Source organism: Centropristis striata, chromosome 2 (assembly GCF_030273125.1).
Source record: "Centropristis striata isolate RG_2023a ecotype Rhode Island chromosome 2, C.striata_1.0, whole genome shotgun sequence".
Lineage (NCBI taxonomy): Eukaryota > Metazoa > Chordata > Actinopteri > Perciformes > Serranidae > Centropristis > Centropristis striata.
Window position 1 is genome coordinate 24,143,741 of NC_081518.1, and position 27,201 is coordinate 24,170,941.

The 27,201-nt window shown below is 39.3% G+C and overlaps 1 protein-coding gene across 1 annotated transcript in view; it reads left to right on the top strand.

The window, feature by feature from the left end:
- The window catches only part of LOC131982823 (protein kinase C-binding protein NELL1-like), a 306,508-nt gene that overhangs the window by 112,828 nt on the left and 166,479 nt on the right, over window positions 1-27,201 (top strand). Inside the window, exons 6-12 of the mRNA XM_059347448.1 lie at window positions 1,213-1,285; window positions 1,867-1,949; window positions 8,654-8,788; window positions 10,831-10,933; window positions 13,780-13,853; window positions 18,706-18,805; window positions 21,806-21,934. Of these exons, the coding sequence (XP_059203431.1) occupies window positions 1,213-1,285; window positions 1,867-1,949; window positions 8,654-8,788; window positions 10,831-10,933; window positions 13,780-13,853; window positions 18,706-18,805; window positions 21,806-21,934 (697 nt within the window). The remainder of the gene's footprint in view (window positions 1-1,212; window positions 1,286-1,866; window positions 1,950-8,653; window positions 8,789-10,830; window positions 10,934-13,779; window positions 13,854-18,705; window positions 18,806-21,805; window positions 21,935-27,201) is intronic.

Sequence of the window (27,201 nt, forward strand, 5' to 3'; positions counted from 1 at the left end):
GTCATCATGAAGCCCTCCATTTACCAGCCCTGCACCTATGGAGCCTGTCAATCAGAGTGATTGACAGGCAGTCTGTTTACGGCTTTACAGCTATAACAATATTGGTTGAAAGCAATTTACTGCTGCCTATGTGTGAAGTGCATTTGCTTCAGCTCAGTAAGGAATATATGCTGTACGCATTTACTGTATATGCTATAGGTTTCTTTCAATACAAACAAACAATTGCTGTGGTCGTCTTTTACCATTTCTATCATTTCCAAACCCATGAATATACCTTGGATATACATATATATGAACATTTACATTGCATGCAATTAATTAAATAACCTTTCACTATATATTGAGACAGGTTGTGCAGTTCTGCACAGGAGGTGCAGCTTGTTACAACCCGTATAGATGTTTGTTGTTATAGGGTTTGGTGATCTCTCGTGGCTGTGATACTTATGATGTGAGCAAAACTCAAAGTCAAGTGACATAGTATAACGAGTGACAAAGTCTGTATACGGAGGCAGTCAGGACTCAAATGGGGTAAAAAGAAGAAAGAAAAACTTGCATTGTTACTTTTAATTAGATATGCACGTTAACTTGTAAGTTTTGTATGTAGTAGACATGTCAATGTTACTACTACACTACTATGTCACATAGAGAAATTATTTTTCACCCTAATCACAATCTTTTCTTTAACCCTAACCAAATAGTTCTGTTTCATAAACGGTCAGATGTTTACAACCCTAAATCCAAAAAAGGTGGGATTATATGTAAAATGTCAATAAAAAATAGAATGCAGCAGATTTAGAATGACTTTATACATTTATAAAACACATGACCATTAGATATCTGTCTTTACGCTGTATTCAGTTGGATGTAGGTTGGATTTGCAAAGGGTTATGATCAGTTTTTATTACAATTTTTACAGTTTCTCAACTTTTTTTTTTTATTGGGGTTGTAAAACTGCAACCCTGCCATCATTTTACAACATTAAATAGACTGGTCATATTTGGCTAGATATCATAATAACATGCTGATGTTAGCATTTAGCTCAAGTCGTCACTGTGCCCATGCAGAGCTGCTATCATGGCTGTAATCTCTTAGTTTTATTCTTTTATGTTTTTGGCCATTAGATCCCAAAGAGATATCCCATTATCTTGCCAATCCATGTGTATCATTGTTGCTTTCTGTCTTTTCCCTGCACCCCTCCCTCTGTGTTGCCAGGGCATTATCCAGGACGTGAAGTTGATTTTCGCTCCCAACGGCTACATTACCCAATGTCCCAACCTTAACCGCAGTGAGTATCGTGATGACACAGTCATACAAAGTATTCTGAACACACTCTGAGACAAAAAGTAGAAAAGACAAAAGAACACTCTCCATTACTTTGTGCTATTATATGATTGGACTGTAATGAGCTATGTGTCAGCTGGTGGTGACCTCTTGCCACTGATCACAGACAAAGCCTCCCTCCAGTTTTATCATCGTCCTCCACTCCAGTAATCTTCATTTCGCTTTAATTCAGATTCAATGCAGCCTCCTCTCTCCCGGCCTTGTTTCTCCATCTGTTTACTGTCAAACAGATTAAGATACAAGGCCACCGCTGTGCCACTGTCTCTGTTACTGATCAATAAGCCATGTAATCACACCTTGTCGCTTTATTATTGATACTAACACCAGACACAAGCCTAAGACAAAGAGTAAACAGATGTGAGGCTTCTGTATTGTTTGCTACTGGCCATGAGCTTTGTCCAAATACATATAGTCAGGATAATACTTTTTTTTTCCACTTTGTTTGTCGCCTATCTAAATGCTTCCCTCCTGCTCTTCCTCTCCTTCTCTTCTCTGTTTTTGGTGCTTTTCTTTTCCTCCGTTGAGCCTGTCCGACCTGCAGCGATTTCCTGAGCCTGGTGCAAGGAATCATGGACCTTCAGGAGCTCCTGGCCAAAATGACCCTGAAGGTAAGAACAGCAACTATCCACCACTCCCCAGAATGTATAAGAGTTTGTAAATCCTGCAAAACTAGACTCATTGTTGTCACAAATGCTTAGTACACTTTACAGATAAAAGAAGAACATGGGATATGCAAAATGTTTGCAACCTTGTCAGTGATAAACAAAAGTATCCAGTTAAAAGATCCAGTAATATCCATTCCCGTTTTGGCTGACACGCAAATAAATAAATAAATGAAAAGAATAAATAACTTCCTTCTCCAGTACATCTGCAGACAGGCGAATCCTTTGATTTTTTTTAATGCCGCCTTCAATGAAACGGATTGTTCTTTTTCTTCAAAAGTCAGCGTCTCATTTTTGTTTAATTTCAACGAGACGCTGCCTAAAAAAGATAGAAGTTATTGTTGGGGAAACAAAAACAAAATGAACATGCACCTTAATCCGCCTTTAGAAAATATGATTATTCTGTCAATTATTATTGTGAGCGTGGATTGAAGTGGTTTTAAAAAGACCCACAAAAACAGGAAAGATATTAATGTGCAGGTAAGAGGGAACAGCAAATAGACAATTACTTGGTCCCAGAAGTTCTCATATTCTTTTGTTAATGGTTTTGTTTTTAGCTCTTTGCAGTTGCTGCGGATTAGAGTGATATAACAATGGAACAGTTTTCACTTTGAATATATATTTCGATCGCAACAATAGAGGGAAATGTGAATGCATGTGCTATAGAAATTAAAAATGACATTATAGAAGGGTAGAGCTTGTCTCATCACCTAAACTCAACATCCAGTTAGTTGCTTGTTCTGGAGCTTTTCACCGTATCACATGGTCCTATTCAGCAGATTGAGCCTGCTCAGTTGTCTTGAAACTTTAACTGAAAAGACCTTGAGTTGAAGAAGAGAAGATTTTTTGCTCAAATTTTGGTGCTTTAATAGTCTAAAATGTTTGATAAATGGTCAGTTTAGGATGCCTGATAGAATTCCTGTGAAACTTTTGCACCACATGGGATACTTGGGTTGTGTTTTTGATGTCATTTGTAGGGTTTATTGTAATTACCTATGTCTTTTTTATTGAAGTTTTATGCTTTTACATCTTATTTTAGTTGCTTTAATTTGTTAACTTATTGATTTTGTTCATAAAATTAAGTAGGAGTGATGGGCTCCTGAGCTTCACTAATATTTCCTATGATTATCTATTAGTACGTCTTTCATATGTTGCCTAGTGTGACCTGTCCTTATTAAACCCTCTGTTACTGTGTAAATATAATCTTGATCTTGTGTATTCTCTGTTTAATTACATATACAACATTTTATTTAATAAGAACTGCAAAACCAATAAATGTTGGTAGTATATTCATAACTCTGACCTTCACCTACTTCTCTATTACTGCAGCATATGCAGGGATGGGATGAAAAAAAAAAATGACAGAATTGCTGTATATAAATTCACAAAATTATTTATATTATAATGTTTGTTTCCTTGCCCTGCTGCTACTGTCACATTTAATGAATGTCAGATGCTAGAGGTTAGGTTTATTGTGAACACACAGCGTACACGAGGGACTGATACTTTCAGGGTTCAGGGAAGTGTCAGGAATTGGCCACTACATTGGCACAACAGGAGGCTAACAGGTGGTGTGCATTCTACAGTGGAGCAATGGGGGATAGCCGGAATCATTCAAAGACTAAACATCTGCATAACTGTGTGTGTGTGTGTGTGTGTGTGTGTGTGACCGACTGTGTGCGTATGTGATTGAGTGTGCGCTTCTATGTGCATGAGTGAGCTCTATCAGGTGGGAGTGAATGAACCAAGGACATCATCTCAGCGGGCGCGAGAGCTATAGAATAATTTTGGGTGTAAATAAGGGTGAAATGAAGAACATTACCCTACTGCTGTGTCATCTCACATGAACACGCCTCCACCTATTGCCACCTGACCTCATTGCTCATACGAGTCGCAGCGGGGGGGATGCAGTCACCTCCAGCTGTAAATGGCTCTCTGCCTTTATGCTGTAGGGAATTGAAGAATTCAGCATGAGGAGAATAATTGCTCGGTCCTGAGCGTGTGATGTGGCATGTCAAGGCGAGGTGAGCTGACATTAAGCTCTGCTGTGTGTGGATTAACATGGCAGCATTTGCATGTATTATACAATCCCAATTCCAAATTGTCCAAAACATAAATAACTTAATAATTTGCTTTTCCTCTGTGACAAATATTTAAGACAATATGTTTAATGTTCAAACTGAACTTTGTTTTCTGTAACTGTAATCTTTGAATTCTCAATTGGATTAATTCTGGTTTTATTTTCGTTTACACAAAGTCCCAACGTTTTTTTGGAATTTGGTTGTGTGTGTTTGTAAAGGGGAAGCTCAACCATGTGTTACCGCCAAAGGGCATATTATAAATATTTGAAAATTGAGTATCAATATAAATACACTTGGAGATCATTTTCTCTCTCTGTAAATGCTTAGCTTAATTTTACTTACCTACCTCTAGTGTTATGTAGCAATATCGGTAGTTTTATTCAGCATTTTTTTTAGCTGTGTGTCCCTCAGATTTCTGTCTAAATATATGTCAATTGAGGAATATTAATTATGGTGTACAATCAATCGATCAATCAAAATTAACAGCACAATCTCCTTCCAGATGCCTCCTTCTTCTTCAGGGTTCCTGTTGTTTTAGATTATCCACAGACCTCTCTGTCAACAGTCTTCTAAACTATCGACCAAAGAATTAGTCCCAATAAAAATGGCTGACAGCAAGGCCAAAGAGTGTCAAGAAAATCATCTTCAGATTTAGTGATTTTAACTTTATGCTACCAGAGATTCTGGGACCTATGAAAAACAACTCCCCAAAGCTGTAAATCCCACTGCCATGTTCGAGGTTCCCCCTCACATCTCTGAGTATCTTTCAGGCATTCTCCTGCTCATCCTACAAATAAAAAAGCTCATTGCATTATCTGATAACTGCAAAGTCACAAAGGAATTAGAAGTTGACATTGTGGAGATACATGGTCTTCACACTACAGCAAGCTTAGAGCAAGCCATTTGCTTAGAATAGCTGTATAAATAAATGATGCATAAATTGTTAAACATTCTCCTCCATTGCTGCTGCAGTGGATTCCCTTGTGCATGATGGCAGCTTTAAGTTTACACATTGCTTTTATTAAAAACAGAAGATTCAGGGTCCATGTGTCAGCGCTACACTTGTTTGTTATAACTCCAGGACAGTTAGTTCGTTTTTCCAGCAAGTTGTACCCAAAGTAGCTCCCTATGCACTTACAGTAGCTCATCCAGGAGGCTAATTTCTGTGTTTAATTTGGATTTAGATGATTCATGAAAAACTGAAGTTAGATCCGGCCATATCATACACACACATAATTTCAAGTAGCCAGGATGATGTCACCCTTTTGTTTGTTGGCTACACTTTTAAACCCTTGAGTTTTGGGAACTAAAAGTGACCATATTTGGATGAGGACGCCAAGTTATCAGGTAACACCATCATTAGCTAGCTAGCTTGGTTAGCAAGGTGCATCAATTAAAGCCTTGTCTTTAAGTATAACCTAGATATTGGTAGGTGACCACAATTTTACAATTATCTTTCATAAACTGGAAACACAATGGCAAAAAGGGTAAAAGGTCTAACATCGAAAAATAGAGGTCACTGTGGTAGTGACTTGTCAATCACGGGGTAACCCCGCCCAAAGCATACACTGCTTTGTTGTCTATTCTACTGCATGATTAAAAAAACCCAAAACATTATGCTGTACAGAAGTCTTGACACAATCAATTGAGACCATAAACTCAAAAATGTTTACTGATGCAATAAATCCAAGGAGAAGGGTCAGTTTCTCATTGACTTTCATAAAACTAGACTTCTTTTTGCAACCGGTAGAGTCACCCCTGCTGGACTTTAGAAAGAATACAGGTTTAAGACACCTCAACATTGGCTTCACTTTCCAGAGCCAGAGGTTGCTGCTTTCTTAAGATTCAGGTTGAAAAAAAATCCCTTTAACTCACTTAAACACTTGTGTGGAGGCAAATTTTTTTTATTAATTAAATTATTTCATAACTGTAAGCAGTTGGGCATGTGTAGTGGCTTTTCAACCAAGGAAATTGGTTTGGCCATTGTACAATTCATGTTTTTTTCTCTATGTGCTATCAACTGATTTTTTGTTGCTTTATCATATTTTTGTAGACTAAATTAGAGGGATTCCCCTTATTGCTGTAAACCAAACAAATCCTTACTATCACTTACATTTATACAGCAGTATTAACAACAGTAGTTAAGCAACCTACACACATAAATCTATTAAGCCTTCAAACATACCGAACATTATGTGTGTTTGTTTAATTGTTTCAGCTAAAATCTAATCACTACTTGATGGCAGACATCCCAGATATGAATTATAAACAAAGTCTAATTAATTGCTCATTGGCACCGGACTGATTGCTTCCCAGAATTCATACATTTGTGCAATATCCATTTAGATATGCAGACAAACAAAAAAGATTAAAGGCAATAAATGCACCTTTTCCCTTGCCCTCCTTCCTTTGGACTTTGCCTTCAGCTGTTATTTTATTATTTCGCTCATGTCTCTCTGCCTCATGTATCAAACATAGGAGATACATGCCTATTAGCCTCTGACTCCTTTGTATCGCCGTGCCATTTGATGCTCACGTTGTACAGGAAAGGTATTCCTCGGTGGTGCCTGAAGGCAGCCTCCCAGCCTTTGAAATTGCATTTCAAACATTTTGTTTAGGGCTTTGACAGGACACATCTCCAGCGCTCACAGCTCACACAGCTCTCCAGCAGCCAGCCGGGACTCTTCTAAATGAAGTAAAAGCCTCAGTGACATCCAGCATTTCTCTTTTTTTTACAGAGAAGCCTCTATAGTGAATCCTCTCTTTCAGACACTGTGGCCTGGGCAGGTCTCAGAGGAGCAGAGGGGGCGGAGGCACAGCACCAGAGCGGCCTTGAGTGTCTTAAGTGGACCTACAATTTCCGAGTTGACCTGTGCTGCTCAGATCAGTTGAACCTTTGAATTCCCCCAACATTACCACCTTCCTAACAGGACTCTGATTGTTGTTGATCAGAAGTAACTTGTATTATATAGATATATAAACTTTTATGCAAATTTCTGTTTTTGTGTCACCAATGAACTCCTACACAAAGTGAGTTTTGATGGATATAATGGGCTATTGTGCACAGAAAAACAACAATAAACTAGAACACATATAGATCACAGATGAATAGAAACTGTACCTTGGTGGAATGTGATTTTCATCAGAAAGAAAAAATTGATTTGCATAATATTGCATGTTTTTACTTAGATTAATATCACGGAAGCAAACAATCCAATCATGTCAATCAAAAACTGCAGCTGAATCAACGCGATGCCTGATTATGTAGAATTTATCGGCAACTGATAGAATGACTCACCAACACGACTATGTGCAAAAATTGGTATCAAAACATTATACAGGGAAATTTTAACTCAGATCAGGCTGATCATAGTTGGGAAAATGGAATGGAAAATACAGCCATTTTAAAGTTTTAAAACTCACCTCGATTGTCAAATATGTTTGGAGAAGAATGTAACATAAATTAAACTTGTTAAGCCTCTGTAACAGCGACAGAAGCATATCTCAGCAACACCTTGAGGGAATTGCTTCAAATTTGGGACGGACATCCAACTGATTAACTGGGATCACTGTGACATCACAAAACACATTAAATTCACACATAAATGGTAAAATTTCACAAGAATGTCTTATAACTAGGATACAATGATGTGATAACGTTTTTACATTCAACAGGTCAAAGGCCGATTTTACTGTGTCATCAGAATATTCTGCAAAAAACACTACTCTGGCCATTTTTCCATGCTATAACTCAGGATAAAAGGGGGGAGATTGTGACCATATTTCATATTTGGTTGGACACTGAATTGGTGACATTAATCACCTTAAATCTGTGGTGGCTGTATAAATCTTCTGTGCTGCCAGGTTAAAGATGTGTGTGAGCATCCAACTTTTGCAGCAACATCCATATTTAAAGACTTGTCTGTTGACTACAACTTTGTGTTCTATCTAGTTCCTTTTTGAGCTTCGGGTAATTGCACCATGTGATGAAGGTCTCTATCAGTCCTCTGTACTGCTCTGTAAGTGAAGACAGCATGATTCTCACTGGAAATAGTTCCCTGAAATAGTTCATGCAGGACAAAAACTTTTGTCAAAACAAATTAGCAGCATAAACAGAATTTTCCAAGAGACAGGGGATTTACAGCCTGATTTAAAGTTAATCCTTGTTGGTGCACACCGCCCTCTGTGCCCCTCCCTGTCACTGCCTTGTGACACTTTTGTCAGTCAAGAATGCATCACTTCTGTCAAGAGTCAACTTTGGATGGTGTTGAGCATGAAATAAGCTGGAGAAGAAGGGCTGATCAGTGTGTGGGAATAAAAGAGGAGTGAGCCAGGATCGGGGCTGTCAGTCCTGTCTGTCATTTCTCAGTAGATTATAGCCTGAGGTCTGGAGCATGAGCTGAATGATGATCACTTATTTTTCTATGTGCCCTTCTAATGAGTGGCTCCCAGTGGAGGAGCTCTCTGTGAAAACCGACCAGGGCATGCCAGAGGGCTAGGAGGCGGTGCAGGGGGGTTAACCTGCATGCACACTTAGACTTAGACTCTGGTGTCTGTGCTCACCCGCAGTTGAACTACGCAGAGTCCAGGCTGACCCAGCTGGAGGGCTGTCATTGCGAGAGGACCTGCAGCGCCAACGGCCTGGTCTACCGAGATAAGGAACTGTGGGTGGAGCCTGAGAACTGCAGGAACTGTGCATGTAAGGTAGGTGTCACGCTCATCCTCACAATCAAAGAATGACACCAGATTTAAAATATTACACTGTAAAAAAACCCAATCCCAATTATATTAAAGTCAGATCCCCAGACCCTCGACTCTTCCCTTGAAAAACCCTTTAACAGCCGTGAACAGTGTTTGGCTTCCCTGTGTGTTGCCTGTGCCTAGAGACATTTTTTTTTACTAGGATGCTGAGGTCATGACCTGCCCTATGTTTGGCTTACCCTGATTTTCTTACCCTAGTATTCTTATTTCTCATGCCTTAACTGAAGCAACCTAAACCATCGAGGGGAATGAGTACTAGCGTTTCTCAGAAAATAAAACATTCTAAGAGAAAGTCAAAAAAGTAAAAAGTCCCCTTTTTATTTTCTCTAAAAGGTGAATTCTGCAGTTCTAATCCAGTACACTTTTTGTAAAATTCAGTGAGTATCTCCTCACAGTCAGCTAGCTGTCTGTTTGGTGTGTGCTCTGAAAAAATAATCACTGTTCATACACAGCCCTGGCTCTGTGAAACAAACAAAGTGGCTTGAACCGAGCCAAACAACACTATTCCAGCCGGGAGAGGGGAAAGGCCATGGGTGTATAAAGAGAAAGACAGTGGGCATGATAGGATGGAGCATCTGAAGGAGAAGGTGTATTAGTTTCAGTGTTGAGTTAAGATATCAACAATCTTTCTTGATTTAAGACTGTTTAAATGATCCAATTATTACCTGTCTGGTGCTATATTGAGAGTAGAGAGATGGCAGGTAGAGAAAGACAGACCAGACTATCTGTAAACCAAGGACACTGCAGGTCTGTGAACCCCCGAGGCCACCATGGTGCTCCAGCAGTAACATATTCTGTATTATTCTGCTGTTTTTTAAGGACATATGTTGTTTACACTGACTGAAAAATTCAAACCCAAGCACGATTTTATTTTTTTCAAAGAAAGTCTTAAACTGGATAAAATTATCCCACCAAAAGCACTTTTTTAAAAAGCTATTTAAAGGACTGAAGAATAGACAAATGGCTTGTTAGGAAGGAGAAATCAGAAGTGTATCATATGAAATCAAAGGGAAAGTGTTAGTGTTAAGGGGAAGTGGGTACTCCACAAAGCCAAAATGACCAGATTTATAACAAAATAAACTCTGGAAGACTTTCTGCATCACAGGTTGATGATACATTATGCCACAGCGGTACATTTTTTTGTCACTACAACCCTTATTTCTTAGCTGTGTCAAGTTGTTTTCCCATCAGACCTTCCTGCATCATCTCTCCTGCACCCTAACCAGCGCCCCCTAATAAGCCTCCCTGCCTGCACTCGTACATAGGAGCCAGACTTTTAAATTTGTTGAATCAGGCCATCCTGGGCCCAGGGGAATTAGACTTGCTGCATCATTGCACATCAAGCACAGGGTGGAGTTTAGTCGGTCTGATTTCCTCCTGTGGACATGCCATTAACTGATAACCACAGCGTCCTGGGGGAACCATTTCCGATGACTCATGAAATGAAGAGGCCCTCGCTGAGAGAGATATCAGCCTCAAATATGAAGGCAGTCCTTCAGGGTCTGAATAACTACCTGCTATCAGCAGGCCGCTCGGTTTCAGTATCCGCCATCCAGCGTTCAATGATGAATCTGTTATCTGATTGAAGGACATTATAATTTTTTTCTTCCTGTAAATATGATAGCTTTCAGTTTCAGATTGCATTCCTGAAGGTGGGTTGGTTATGCTAACATTCCAAGAGCTACAGCCAGTCAGGGTTGAGCTGTACTGTAAGCTGCATTAGATGAGAGCTGACATTAAACTGCATGTGTTAAATATGTTTGCTGTTGTCGGGCAGGGGTACAGAGAGTTTGTTTTCCAGATTAAGATCTAAAATTCCACAAATGCTGGTGAAAATGTAAATTGAGACATGGAGGGAAGTAGGGGAAGAGGATATTTGGCATTGCTTCAGGCAAAAGCCTTATGTTCACAGTGAGAATTGGCTTTTTTTTCTTCTCATGTTTGCGTGTTCAAACAACAAAACAAAAACAATCCTTTTCTTCCAGAATGGTGTGGTGGAGTGTCGCAGGATTTTCTGTCCTCCAGCAAACTGCTCAGAGGACTCGCTGCCTGTGCATGTTGATGGGACTTGCTGCAAGAAATGCAGACGTAAGTATCAGCAGCACACATTTAGATCAAGCAGGATGCAGAAGAGATGTTAACAGCCCAACCTGTGAAAACACAAAAATACCTTTCACACCACCCATCAAGTCAAGTTAACAGTTTATGGCTGTTAATTTGGTTTTCAGCCAAACAGTGAAAAAAGAGAATGATGATTTAATTTAATTTAATTCAAATCCACTACTTTTTGTAAAACCATCATACAGCTAAGAATTATGTTCTCACTACACAAATGCTTTCTTGAAATTCAGTTCTTAATATATATAATTATATTATAATATACAAAAATACAATGTACATTACATTCCAGAGAGGGAAATTAGGAGGACTTCAATTTTTATGCTTGCATTAAAGTTTGCACCTCTTTATAAGATTTGTTGTTAAGGTGGCCTAATGCTGATCACCCAAGCCCCCAACTCATGCTTACATGCAACACAGTGAAATCTGTAGCTTCCTCTTTCTCTCTTTAACCTAGTTCCAGGCAGATGTTCTACTTTCTGCTCACACCAAAGCACCATGAAAGTCCAACTCATGAATAGTACATGCAGCCTGCCAGAATTAATGTAATATAGTCCTAATGAAGGAAGGTATAAATGATACACATCTGTATCAGTAATGATTTTCCTTTTCACAGCTTGGAACCCCCCCCCCCCCCCCCCCCAAAAAAAAAAAAATCTACATTGTGTAGACAGTTTCTATTTTTTTTTTTTTTTTTTACAGTTTTAAATTTTATATTTATACTTTATTCATGACATTCCAGAGTACAATCCCTGTGAGCCAATGCAATGGAATTCCGTTCAATGTGTTTATGTATAGCTGAATGACAATAAAGTCTGTCTAAGAGACTCTCTAAGTCTAAGTTAAGAAATGTGTTGAAACAATAGAAGCAACAGGGGGGATGCTGCATGGCTGCTAGTAAATGGAAGGACATTGATATCAGGTAATGACAATTAAGTATTTGAAAAAGTGTCTATAATTAACTTGGTAAGCTTCCCCTAAATGGTGTTTTTCCAGTCCCGAATTAGCAACAAAGACTTGGCAAGGCAAGTCTATTAAATTTAAATTTAAATATCTCCACATGCCAAAACAATGGACATGGGGCTGTGCTACAAATGGTACTCAGTATATCAAAGGTTTGGAGGACAGGTAATTCAGAACATATTGATTGGCTTAAAAACAGCAACAGTTGGGACAGAGCTAACAGTGGAAGCTGAGGGGGAGCTGGCAGGTGGCTGTAACACTTTCCCAGCAATGCCGTGGGTCTGATAGTCATTATAAGTGATAGTGATGAGAGCAGTGCAGAGTGTCTTCAAGTAGACAGACAGACAGACACAGGGACTCACATGCACTAATATACAGTACATGTGCAACCAGACCGGCTACCACAACAGTTTTGTGTTTTTTGTTGTCAACAAAGAAAAGAGAAGCTCAGATTGAAACACACTTGGATAAAGTAGGACTTGATTCTATCTGGTCAGGGCGCCATTACTATAAATTCACAGTTTACTGCTATATTAATGTTGTTAATGTTCTGACTGAAAATTGTCATTATCTGCTCTGATGTTGGCTGCAACAAGTACCATTCTTTGCAAACTGGCCACCTACCTACAGCTTCATGCAACTTCTGGTTCTTTTTACTCCTGAGAGCTCTCACAACCCATAATGTGAATATAAAGAGGGACTATGTGGCTCCATTTACTCCCACTACACAATCTATTAAGACAAAATATCTCAGATATCAGAGCTGCCATCTCATTCATTAGGAGCCAGAGTCTGTCTAGACTGTCTGATCAGCTGGTGGAGCCTCAGTATAAAGGCCTACACATGCTCCTGCCCCCAATCGCAAGTAAACGACACCATGAAATAGTAAATCAATACAAAACATACCAGAAAAATGAACACTTGAAAATAAATCAAATAAAATGAGAAGAACTTCTTCTTCTTTAAATACCTGTTATTTTATTTTATTTTTAGTTAGGCCCATGGCTCATTTGCTAACATGGGGGATTTATGATCTATATTATCATGCATTCAAAATAAAAGTACTATTACGGTCCTATACATGCTCAGCTGCTTGGCTAGAGTATCTCAAGCTTGTGAAGGTACTACTACAACCAGCTCTGATACCAACAGAGAGGGCTGCTGTTTGTGTCTGATGTTCTGCCGGTGGTGTAAAACCAGAGTAAACTATCTGCAAGAGCAAAGATCACAGTCGCCTGATTTTCATGGAAGCTGAAATGGAAGAACTATTTCTAGTATAAAGCACACAAGGGTCTGGTAGCTGCTCACAGACCCACGGACAACTGTGCCTCTCTTGCTATACTGCGAAAACACGAAATCCCTGAAGGATAGTTCGTCTTTGAATAATTCCAGCCCTCCTCTGCCTCCCTCCATCCCCCCGCTCGCTCCTTCTTCCTCCTCTTCCTCCCCTGTGAACATCAGAGCTCTGGCACAGACGAAGGAGGGAGCAGTGGTCCAGAGCTGCGACTGAGCGCTCCGCGGTCCTGCACCCTGGAGAGGAGGAAAGCAGGACTTCATATCATATGCTTCATTTTCTATTTCTGCTTTATCGCCAGAGGAATATGCAGAAGGGTCTCCTCTGTTGTATTCTTAATGTGCTGTTACATTTCCTCGTCGCTTATGCACACCAGCCAAGAACAACTTTGTTTCTGGCAGAATTAACTATGCAGAACTTTAGGCTGGAAACTTTTTTTTTTCCACAGGCAATTTCAAAAGCATTTTTTCACCCAGGAGATGATATTGTAATGATTCTATTCTTGGTATTTCATACTTACTGTACTTAATAGAGCAATTTTATACTTCTGTGTCTTCAGCAAAATGCACCTACATGGGTCAGACCTTTTCTGAAGGCCAGCGCTTTTTATCCAGGAGCTGCAGGGAATGCAAGGTAACATACTTAACTGTCATCATCTTTCATCTGTTCTCCTCTGCTCTGCAATCAGATGTACTTTGCAACACTTGTATAAGTATATCTTAATGTATAGTGCTTGTGTGTGGCGGACTGCTTGGTGTGTTATTAAATTAGCCAGCGAGCAGCTTTAGGTTTCCCTCCCTCCTCCAATCTTTTTAATCTGCCTTTTTTCTTCCCTCTAATGGCCAGAAAGCCAGGTAATTAGAATAACTTATGAACACAGCAACAAAAAGGCCTGATTTGAATTGAAGCTTCGTCACTGCATGGATTATAATTAGAGTCATTATTCCAGTTCACCACAGAACAGAGGTGAGCTTTCATCACTGAGAAGCCATTTATCTTAAAAGACACTATTTAAGGAGAAAATTAACGTTTTGTGCATGTAATCGCTCACAGGCCACTCAGTGGATTCCTGAACTCATTATTAGCTCGCAGGTATCTTGATACATCACTTTGTTGTTTGTAAGCCTTGTTTCAAGCAATTACAGCCATCCTTTATTCTTAGATTTGAATCGGCTAAGTGACCAATTTGTGGACAATTTATTTTCCACACCTTTCTGTGTGGAGTTTGCATGTTCTCCCCGTGTCCCCTGAGGATCCCCTTACAGGGACCTCTCACAAAAACATGCATTGATCCTGGTCGCTATACAGCCTCCCTCTGGTCGGTCGGGGTGCCTGACGGGGGGGAGAGGAACCGGTGGGAATAACGTGATCCTCCCACGCGCTACGTCCCACCGGGGAATCTCCCCCTGTCAGGTGTCAAGAAGCGGTCCGCAACTCCACATGTATCGGAGGAAGCATGTGCTCAGTTCAGGGCCCTCCCCAGACCGACAGAGACGAGGTAGCGCCCAGGATCAAGATAGATAGGACAAAAACCGGGTGATAAAAATGGGTTACAAAAATCGTGGGATAAAAATATTAAAAAAAAAAAAAATTTATATTTTGAAGGGAAAAGTCCAGAAAGTTTTATTTTGATGCTCTTGTGGTTCTCTTGTGTCAGTGTTTTGGTCCATGAAGGCTCATACATCTCAGCTGCATGTTCCAGCATGTGTTTCTCAGTATTTTTGTGCCGTTTCTGTATGTCAGACCATCTTTTTATCCTCTCACCATCACAGCAGTAGAGGTGGGAAGTGGGAAAAGCAACAATGAATATATGCATTGAGGAAGGAGATTGGTGGTTGGTGTCAAGTAAATTTTATTTATTATATAACCCAATATCCCAAATAAAAAAGCCTCAGAGGGCTTTACAGTCTGTACAGCATATGACACCCTCAGGTGTGTGCCATCTGTATGGAGCAGTAACACAGCAGCTCAAACTGTCACCAGAAAGGTGAGCTGTGCACAGGGGTTTTCACTCAGGGTGTTAATAATGTCCTCATGGCTGCCTGAAGTAATAGAATTGTAACCCCATTGCTGAAATGATTAGTTAATAAGTCCATTAGCCGGAAATTAAAAGACAAATATTGGATATTAAGCAAGTTATTAGGGGGGAAAAAATGAAATATGTGTCAAATGTTTGATTTTGATTTTGATTTTTTGATTTTGATTTTAATTTTAGAACAACAAAACAAGCAATTTGAATATGTCACCTTGGGCTGTGGTTGGTGATGCATAGAGGTGCTGTTTTGCTAACATGGAGTACAGAGGAAGGAAAAATTGGCTATACTATTTGGTTGTATGGAATTACCCCAAAAAAAGCCATTTCCTTATATATAATATATTTTGTCCATATCACCCAGTCCTAATTCAAAGGTTTTCTGCCCATATCTTATAAAGCTTTTATGGCAAAAGTGCTAGAAGACTTGTTTATTTAGACATTAAGCAGACACATCAACATGTGTATATATATATATATATATATATATATATATATATGATATCTTGTTTCTTGATAATAACCACAATCATTGTAAAAAAAACATATATCCGCTCTTAATTTAAACTCTTATGAGGTATATTTATTATATGGTGCTTAACAAATGTATTAGACCAGAGGTTTGTGCCACAGCTGTCCTAAATTAACAGCATTAGTAATTACCAAAATCATTTTTTATGCTTCTGTAATGGTTAATATACCAGTATGAAAAAGCTCTTTACCCAAAATTATTTTTTTAATGCTAAAATATAATTATTGTTGTTATCCATCAATTTTAAAATGTACTGTTTTACAAAAAACTGTAAAAAAAAAAAAATGGTAAAGCACATTATTATGTATTGATTAAGAGTCAAATTATAGTTATTTACTTGCATTCCTGGACAGAAAAATAAATTTTAGTAGTTGAATATTATGTGTGATTCTTTTCTGACTTCGACTCAAATCTGGCTATAAAAGGGTGAATTCAGTTTGTTATTTGCCAAATAAATAACAATAAAATTTTAGTTTTAAACAAGCTTTTGAAAGATTTCAAAAAAATTCATGTTTTCTCATTTTCATGACAGTTGGTCTGTTTAATGTGTTAAACACTATATACTTTATATGCCTGCTGTTTGGTGCTGGACAGTACTGTGTGTTCATCAAAAGCAGCAGAAACGGCATTGATGAGAGTAGACATGGATTGGCCGTCAAACCAAACAAAGAGCGAGTAGGAAAATATAATTCTCCTTAGTTAGTGAGAGAATCATGCGACTGACATGGCTGAGGGACTGTACTATTAAAAGACAACATGAAGAAGCAGTTATATGGTTCCTAGAATAGCATGACATTGAGGGAAGTTGTGAAGGCGAAGTCTGAGGTATTTGAGTCTATACTTCTGACCTTGAGAGCGATCGCCTGGACCAGTGGAGCTCTGACATACCAGGCTGCTGCTGCTGCTGCTGCTGCTGCTGCTGTGTGTCTGCTATTTGTTTTGAAGGCCCAGGGGAAGATGACATTGAGTTCGATCCACCTTTTGTTTCCCTTCTTTGGTGGCACGTATCTGCACCTCACCTGCTATCTGTATTCATGCCCTCCTTGTGAGTGTGAGCGGTGTGTACAGCCTTTACATTCAACCTTCTCTGTTGTCATGGCAGCCTCATTCAGTCAGGAGTATCTTAAAATACGCTGTTTTTTTAACACCCGAACACATCCTTTTAACTATCAGTTTGTTTGAATACATTTCAAAAGCAGTGTCATCCTCCTCTTTTGTGATGTTCAAATTATAAGGTTCCGACTGACAAAATGTAGCTCTGCACACTTTTATGTTTATGTGAGGTCGATGAACTGAAAATATTTATGAAACATAAAAGGAATGAACAAGGTTGCTTTTGGTTTGATTTGTTAGGTTGTAAAACATGAAGGTTTGACATAAATACCTTTTTATAAAAGAGACTTACTGTGTCACTCTGTGGCTTACTGTAGACACAATGGTCAGTTTGTTGAACATTGAACGGAAAATCATTTCTAACAAGATGTTACTAGAGGTTGTGCATGAAAAAAATATTAAGTTTAGATGCTTAAATTATTGATATGATGTGAATGAACGTTGAAATGAATGAATGCAACCCCTATACTTCACCTATCATTATTCTGGGGCTACAGAAACACTGTTAGTGGAATTCTTTCTTCATAAATAATCTTTTGGCTGAGCACAGAACTGACAACAAAAAGGTTTAATGCTGGCCTGTCATCAAGTTACTCATGGAATTAATGTTCATTAGCAACAGCTAACACCTGCCACCACTTGTCATTTTAACCTATGAAAGTGAATTTTAAAAGTAACCTGCCTGTTTTAGGCGTCTATCTGTGCTGATGATAATTACAGTCACACATACATATATATATGCATGTAATTGTGTGAACATGGGTCTGACTTGACATTCACCTAAGCGGTTTGAATAATGACTCTAATTAGCCTGTAAAATCTATACATCATTATCTTACTTATATGTCTGCAAGTTCACATCTTCTCACATCAATTTAATCTTTTTATATGCTGCTCGTTAGTGGATTTCATGATTTTCTTCCTTCAATTGACAACCGATATGATGATTCCAGCAGCTACTAATATAAGTGTTGAGTGGTTACGTTTTGGCAGAAAAAGCTTTCTCGTCAATGTGAGGGGGGACAAAGCCCAAAGACTGAAGAAAAGAGGCTTGCTAGTTTTAGCTCAGATCAGATTGTTTGAAATATTTTAACCCTTTAAACCCCAGCAACCCGCCTGGTTTAAAAAGTATATTTCCTTTAAAAAATTGTAAAAAAGAAAAAAAAAATGTTTTATTGTAGAAAGAGTGTAGAAAGTTTTAACTTTCCAATGGTCTTTGAATGGAACATCGGTTACGAAAGTTTCTGTAGAAAAAGTAACCAATGAGAACCCAACATTTGTGATATTTCTTAAAAAAACAAAAAAAAATTATCATTTAAAAAGTTGCCAAAAATAAACCATTTGGAATGACTAGATCCTGTTAAAAACATTAAATTACTCCTCAGCGCAACTGTGAAGTCATGATTGAGACACAGTCATTTTCACTGAGAATCTGTTTACAGAGTCGAGACGAGCGGACAGGAGAGGCTGCAAGTAGAGGTTGTAAAAATGCAAATAGTTTAATATCTGTAGCATGTGGAGACAAATTTTCCCCCAATATGTGTGACACGTGTGGGCACTTGGAAAAGTATTGTGTATATATAAATTCCATTTTATTCCAATTTAAAAATATAAAAAAAATCAGAGATTTTCACCATGCGCTTTGCTTTTTTCATTATGTATGTCATAATAGTTGTGTTATACTGCACAAAAAGACCAGACACTGCCCTTGAAACCACTTGGGGTTCAGAGGGTTAATGTGCATTCCATTAAAACATTTGACTCCAGAATTGAATTTGTAATATTTTGTCCCTTTCTCATCCATACAGAACGGCCTCATGGTGAAAGTCACAGAAACTTGTCCAGAGCTCAACTGCACCGTCAGTGAACAAATCTTACCAGATGGCAGATGCTGCAATGTTTGCAGAGGTATGTCTTCCCTCTGATTGCACTATTCTCAGTTGCATGAATCATTCTTTCTTTGGACGTGCACACACCAATCCCTTGGCGCTGCGAGGAGTAAACACAGTCAGTCTGCCTGTTGCTGATTCAGGCTGCGCCTCTGCAATAATTCTGTTTCACTCCCTCTCCACCGGGTACGGGTGCTTCTTGGCTGGGATGCCTATCAGAGCAGATTGGTCTGTCTGCTATAGAGCACCTGCTATGCCAATTTGCCTGAACCCCGCTGCTTTGGCAGGGAGGTACTACAGGGTAAATAGCCACCGGTAATTCAGTAAATACATTGAATAAACAAACTGTAGGAGGCTGTCAGCTATAGAGCCATAATGAAAGAAACCCGGGACACGTTTTGAGCGAAGGAAATTGGACTCTCATTTAGGTAAGATAAGCAGCATGCTGTAGATGAAAAGAATGTAAAAGAGAAGGTAAGAAGAGGACGAGGAAAAGGGAAGGAGAGGAAGATAATGAGTTAAGAGTGTAAAAGAGAAGCTTTGTTGAAAAGAAAGAAAAGGGTAGGAGACAAGGAAGAGGGAATGTAAGGAGTAAAAAACAACATGAGAGGAGAGGAAGTTGTAAAGAAAGTTAAAGAGGAGAAAACTTCTTCCTATGTAGAGAGAAGGAAAGCAAGGGGAAAATAAGAAGAAGAGAGTTAAGAATGGATAAGACTTTAAGAAAGAAAATAAGAGAAGAAAAGGGGGAGGAGGGGAAAGGAGAGGACAGCAGAAGGAGGAGAGAAGTGCAGGCAAGAGGAGTAAGAGCAGTAAGAGCTAACAAGAAAGATTGATAGAGCCATGACACTTCTTCCCTACAACCCTCTTTCCTTTCTTCATTACACACACACACACACACACACACACACGATCAGTAAAACTCAGAGCAGGTCATTATTTCCTAATCGTCTCTGGACCTCTTCTCAACTGTGTGACTCTGTGCTTTGCCTCCACTCTGATATTTACTCGTGGCTTACTGTTAAATCCTCAAAGTCACTCTGAGTCTGTTAAATTGCCAATTACACATATTGTCATCGAGGGCTCAAATGCAACTGTTAATATAATAAAACATAGAAAAGGGAAAAAAAGACAGAAAAAGGCTTCGCAAATACTGAAATGTATGTTCCTTTCTTCAGTGGTGCTGCAGAAGAATTGTACTATGTATGATGAGTGTGTCATCCCTTGTGCAATCAGCCAATCATTTTACATGTTTACACCATTCAGTAGGGTGCTGATGTACATGGTGAAAGGAAAAAAAATGCAGACACAGCTCTTTCCTCAGTAATAGCTCCCCAGGCTCCCTGCCTCTCAGGGCTTTTATGTGCAGCCAGTCTGTCTTTCATTACAGGATATGATGGGCTACATCAGCTCACACTTACAGAGCAGGAGACCATCACCTGTCTGTCTGTCTGTCTGTCTGTCTGTCTGTCCGTCTGTCTGTCTGTCTGCTCCCTTATCTGTCAGACTGATGCTCAGTACACCTGTCTCTCTGTCATGTCACGTTTCTGTGCACCTGCAGGATCTCAGTGTGGTTTGGTTCCAGTTTGACAAAAGGTTAGTACTGTGGTGCTCAAGCAGTGCAGAGGTAGAGTTAAAATCCTCCACCATAAGCAGTTTTTAATCCCAGTAGTAGAACCACATGTTCCATGACATACAGCTGATCCTGACCTTGTCACTGCAGAAGTGACTCTTGCATTGCTGACTTCTATTGAAGACAAAATTTAATTCAAAATCAAGAATTGTTTGGTCCAATAAGAGAAAATTCTCAGTCTAATTATCTCACTTCAGTCTTTTTATCTCTCCACAATGAGAGTCAAACCCACAGACTGACCAACAAAGTATTCAGTCAAACCGAACTGAACTGATATCAAACATGTATGGAAGACAACAACTGCAGCATTTTATCAAACTTTGAGAAACGATGTATGTAAAGAGGAGACTTCTGGGAACTAAGAGAGTCTGTTTTCATTGAGATAGCGTGACGTCAGAGGTCACATGAGCGCTTTGAAAATCACCACGAAACATAAAAAAATAGCCTAACTTTGTAGCGTTATTTAGACAACTTCTCGACACGATATCCTGGTGCCTATAGATTCCTTAGATCTTCTAGTTTCTTATGATACCAGTATCCCCATTAAATTCCTAAAAGTGAGCCCACAACAGCCTCCGGAAAAAAATGAACGGCAAAAATACTGACAGAACGCTAAATATCGATACTTGGCTGCTATGAATCGATATAATATTGCCACGCAAAACGTCCCTGTTTCAATCACCCAACCCAGCCAGAAGGTATCTGTTTACCATTTTATTTGTGAAGAAATAATAATTATTACTCTTATTTTGAAACTTGCATGTTTGAGGTGCGGCTTCCTTCAGGGGCTGGTTATAAGTGTCTCTTCCTCATTGGATAACTGACAAATTGTAGTTAGTCTTGTAGCGTATGCAAAGGCTCTCCTTTCACCTGTTCTGTAAAACACAGTGATGAAATATGTTGGCTGACTGAAATGAAGACTCTCCCAGTAAGTCATACAGTGTTGCAGTCATTTTTCACACTTTTGCTGCTGGAGCACCTGGCTGACAGTTGAAGCAGCACAGTATATTGTTTCTACAAGCAGTCATTAACACCAGCACACCAACCCAAAACACCAGGAGAACACACTGTCCTGTTCTTCAGAGCAGCACACGGTGACTCTTTCTCTCTGTTGTTTGGATGGATGCAATCCTCTTCCAACATGAGCAGCATGTTTATGTGTTTATGCTTTTTTTTTCATATTGTTGTGTGTACATGCTGTCGTGAAATCCCAAACTTTTATTATTGCACAAATTTTTTACTGCAGTCATAAAGTTTATGCATCAGGAGTCTTGTCATTCACATCATTGTTGGCGACAGGAACAAGGTTGCTCATTTGTGCATTTCTCTGCTTTTTTCTCTGTGTGGAGTCCAGAGTAAATGGAGCCCTCCTTTGTCCCTCTCTTTCAGGTTATGACTTCTGCGCAGAGGGACTCATTTGTGGAGAAAACTCTGAGTGTAAAAACCGGAATACTAAAGCAGAGTGTGAATGCAAAAGCGGCTATGCCTCCATCCACGGGGATTCTACTTACTGTGAAGGTAGGACTGTACCATCTGAAGCTGTGCCAGGGCTCACGTGAACGACTCATAATATCCATTAGCTGTGGATGTTAAAAGCAGTAGGCTTGGCAGTGTTTCAGCATTTAAATCATGGTTCTCTTCTTAGAGCATGTTTTTGCTGGCTGTGGGCCACAGACTGAGACTTCTAATGTGCTGATATTAACACTCAGTGTATGACATGATAACTGGTTAAAAGGGGGACAAGAATTGGTCTGAGAAAGCATTGTGGTCAGATGTAAATACGGACCTGAACCTTTATTATGGCATCAGCAATCTGACAAACATATGGTTTTTCAAAGTTAACATAAATGTATGTGAGTATTATACAAATGGTGGAGTTTGGTTAGAGTTCAGTTCAGTTCAGTTTTGGCAGCTTTAACTGTTTCACCCTGGATGATGACAAGCATTAATGTAAAATACTACAAGTGGACTAAACATGAGAAGCTTGTTTTAAGCACCATTGAGTTTTCTGCCATTGATTTAACTATGAACTTTTGAAATGAAAATGTTGACACTTCAAAGTTAATGCTTCAGTATCATCTAATGGTAAAGCAGTTGTGAGGTTTTTAGAAGGCGTGATCAGGAAGATTTGTGCTGTTTTTCAAAGAAGGCTGAACTTATTTCAAGTTGCTTTGGAAAAATCCATGTAATGTATTATATATTATCAATCCGAAAGGGGGGATTGCTGAAAGAATCACCTTTAATAGCTCTGTTTTTGGAAAAGAAAACCCAGAAGATGAACCAGAAGTAAACACGGGCATGATCAAAAGATAATATAAATTTGGTTATTTCTTACATATGAATGCTGCTGTTTGACATCATCTTCTTCTGTATGTATTGGAGCATCTCAGATGCACAGCAAAGTTTTGTTTCTTTCAGTGCAGCCTATACCTGCAGCCACATCATGAAACGATAACAAAGAATAACCCAGACGGTGTTGGATGATTTAAAGAAAGTTCAAAGTCTGCAAGTTGACTTTTGGAGCATCCCAAAATGAGATGTCTGCAAGGTCTGAAGTCAGTTTGTAAGCTCATGGCATGTTTTTAGAAAATGGACAGAATTTGTATTCAGTTGGCTGACACAGACATGGTCCGCATTCAGTTATAGTGAAACTTTGGCTCATGCTCAAATACTTCGCCTAACCCAAACTGTTGCTAAGATGTCTGGAATTATATATTTTGGAATTGAACCCAGGTCTGTAGAGCGGAGCGTTCATGATCTGCACATCTCTTATCCTAAACTGCACTTTTTACAGAACTGTTTTCAGTACATTTGTTACTACAGTAGTTCATTTTTCCTGGAAAGCACATGATCTGCAACACCACTTTCAGAACATTTCCGGGGATCCTAGCCTCTCTCCAGCCTCCACAGTGTCAGGGTGCTTTCACTGTGCTGGTTGTTGGACTTTGCTGACTAAAAGCCCCAGTCGGTGGGTGCTGTAGGCCCAAACTACTTGTGATGGAGCTAATGGCCTTATTTGATTAAGAGGCTTGGGAGCGTCAGTCAGCGGATTGAAGGATTTGCTTGATGTTCGTGCAGTTGTCTTTGGGTCGGAGCCACATCAGACTGAATTCACTAAACGCGCTGAGAGCTGGATCGCCACAAGCCCTCTTGTCTGTCTGCCTCTGTTTGATCTGCATGGTAAAGAGGTTTACCCAGAGCTCCACTCCAATCCACGACAGTCCCACACCATATGAGTGAGGGCTGGTAAACGCTGATTGTTAGATCAACTATGTAAATCATGTAGCCACGGCTCTATTGGCTATGGCAGTATTATCCATGTTTGGGGGTTGCTCCCTAAAGGCAGCTCAAACTTTTATTGTGACTGGATTATTGCAAATCCTGCAGTACAGTATGGTGATATTTGACATGGCTTCACTCTCACCTCCAACTTAAATTGGCTTAGGAAAACTCCCACTCCGGTAATTACATCTTTTTTTTTTGTTGTTTTATTTGAGATAGAAACCAAGCAGTCTGATGGGTGTCACTGATATCCTAATAGATTGTTTTACAGAACAAATTAATTTCTCCTCTCGTGGTTTTATAAAACGGAAATTGTGTCTGGCTGTGTCTCTAAGCTGTCATTAAATGTGACCATTATATTCTCATAAATGTTTTAATGTGCAGCTGAATGATGGAAGATGAGATTATTTACTTGTAATCAGAGGGCTGTTTGAGGAGGGACCAGGGGATTTAAACGGAGCCCAGCTTGATCCGTCTGTCTTGCTTTCAGTAACCTTATGGGACTATAATTATACTCTCTCTTTAAATTGAGTGTATAATTATTCCCAATGGGATATTTGGCTGGGATGTTGTTCTGCACTTACCTAAAGTTTTGACAAACTGCAGGAAAAGGTTGCATTAGTATTTTTATTCCCACTAAAACGCATGTAAGACTTTTATCAGACATGATAATGTGTTTTGACTTCTGGTGTAATTCCGTAAACCCTCGGCTAATTTTGCTCAGTTTTCACCCTTTGCTTACACAACCTGTCTTACCTAAGCATGCCATGAAGTGTTATTGCTTGTGCAGTATTTCTAATTGTTCTGAAGAGAGGTTTTGTGATCTTTGGATAATGCAAACAGCAAGTGTAAAGTGGCTTTTTGAGGTCAGCTAGTAAGGGTTTCCTTATAATTGCACAATAAAAAAGTCATGCTGGAATAGCAACAATCAGTTCCTATTGGATGTAGAAACTGCACGACTTTTTACTTTTAAGATTTAGACATTTATCAAAAACTGAGGAGAGTTCACTGAAAAGAGTGAGTTGAGTTGTATGATATCTGTGTGTTGCAATTGGATTGATTGATGACCCTGAGAATTGCGATGTGACTTTTGATGAAAAATGCTTTTCCCGGGTGCTACAAGTCAGTGAAGCTGCAGCATATTGTGCTTGTCTACTGCTGCATGCATGACACAATCCTGACTCCACCACGCAAGAAAATGTGATGAATGTTTTAATATTTAAAGCCATCTGCCTGATTTCAGAAAAGCAGAAATGTGCCTGCATATGCAGAATATGTGCACATGTAGAAACACAAACACAACATGCACTAATGATGGTTGGAGCCTCACTCGCCTGCCCACCAAGCCCTGTGTATTTATTTACTCCATTAGAGCCGTATTGCTGAATATTCAGTATGGGCTGACATCTTTCTAGATGGTCTTAAGAGATGAGTCCAGTTGGAGGCATCTCTCTCTGTACTGGATGTTAAGGCAGCTGCTCCTCCTCTCTGTATCTTGGGAAATACTTTTTAATCCAGGGGAAGCCTGGGAGACGGCAGCAGTTGCTATTGATTGGTCTTGTCAACATTCGGCAACTCAAAAGCTCCAACAGGGATTACTACTGGGCTGCTGGCTCTGCCTCAGCAACAGCATGGACACATGAAGTGCGAGAGGCCTAATGGACTGCATGAAATTCCTGTTAGCACTGAGGGCCATCAACCCATCCATGTTCTCCCTACAGTTACCTGAACAAGCTTTTCCCCCATTTCCTTGTTATCTGGATATTTCTATATGCATATTAGGGTTGTGGAATTAATCAAACTTGGCTTCCAACGGATAAAAACAAGATAATCGAGATAAAACAACAGTTGTGTTTCACAATATAGCTCTTATTGTGCTAAGTGTTATAAATCCAGCACACTCTTTTCTTTACAGCGGTGCGCTTTCACCATTCCCTAAAATCAAGATGTTGCAGTCCATAATCCATTTATGTGTGGTGATCTGCAGCTGCAGTTCATACATTTTGTTTGCCAGAGACCGTACCGTGGCAAGGGATAGCAGATAAGGAGCCATCTCTTCCCCCATCTTTGTTTACAGTCTCAAGGCCGCCTGCGAGCACTTCCAGTCAGCAGGGCTGTGAGTCTAGCTCCCATTAGTGTACTAGACATCGTTGGTCTCCACCTTTTTTTGAAGGTCTCAGACAAAGAGAATTTTCAAAACCACAACTGCTTGTAAATCTCTAAAATGTCTGTGCGTCATCTGATTTATTTGCACAGAGTGGAGACCAAGTATAATAGGGCTCCGTTTCTATTAAAAAATACATATTAAATAGAATGCTTTGCCTGGCAATAAGCACACAGTACATTATATTAAGAGTACTCATTTTGAGTTTGAATAGATAGTTGCAGATCAATTAAAAAATCTTTTACACACTCAAACCGAAAAGCTTGTGTGTTTTGAGTATCATAAGCTAATTTTTTTGTTCATTTTTCAGTTGAATAATATTTAAAGCTCAATAAAATCTACTTTTAATGAGCGTGCAGTGGCTCCCTGTGAATGTGACAAAACATTATACAAAATGTTAATTTTCTTTACCATTTAAATGTAATTTATCATTGGTGTAGGCCCAAATCAATTTGTATTCTTCAATTGTAAAAACGTGTAGATGATATACGGCAGTAAAAATATTTAAAAACATTTTATTCAACTAAAATGTGCTTCATATAGCTTATGAAAGTCTACAGGCTGGCCCCGAATTTTCCTCGCTAGGCTAGCTTTTGATTCCAAATCACATAAGATATTTCTTCGGTTTCCAGCCTCTGATTCACACTTAGGTCCTTGCTACATTCTGACAAAAATAATATTAATAAATGCTCATTATGACCTATATTATTAATGTTTGTAGGGTAATTTAGACTTAGTAGGTGTTTTATCTCATTCTAAGGCTCAAAAAAAGGTTTGGGGCTCCTTTCCGACTGTTTTTCTCTTATTTTGGCCGACAATGGCTCTTTGGTAAAGTTTGCTTTACCCCTGCTTAAGAGAGTCCCAGCTAATACAGTGACAGGCAGGATTCACCATGGACAGGACCACAAGGCTGAGACCTACAGACACTAACTGTAAACTGCCTAGCTTTGGGCAGTTTAGAGTTGCCAATTAAGCTGATCTGCACTTGTCTGGATGGTGAGGAAACTGGGGAAAACAAATGCCACACATTCTTGAATTGAGAACCTTCATGCTGGTTAAAGATTTTGTACTATTAGACTAAAATAAATTGTGCAGGACAACATGTCACTGTGAAATCCCTTATATTAGTATGTAGCGAAACATGACCGTCAGTACTGCAGCTTGTGATCAAACATGTCATCTGTACAGGCAGCTAAATCCTGCGAGACAGGAATACTGTGCTCTGACACCGGTGTTAAAACACTAATTACCTTCGATAAAAAGCACTGACTACATCTCGCGGGTTGTGTTCTCTTTCCAGCTCAGTGTGTCACACCACCTGATGCTGCTTCCTTTCAGC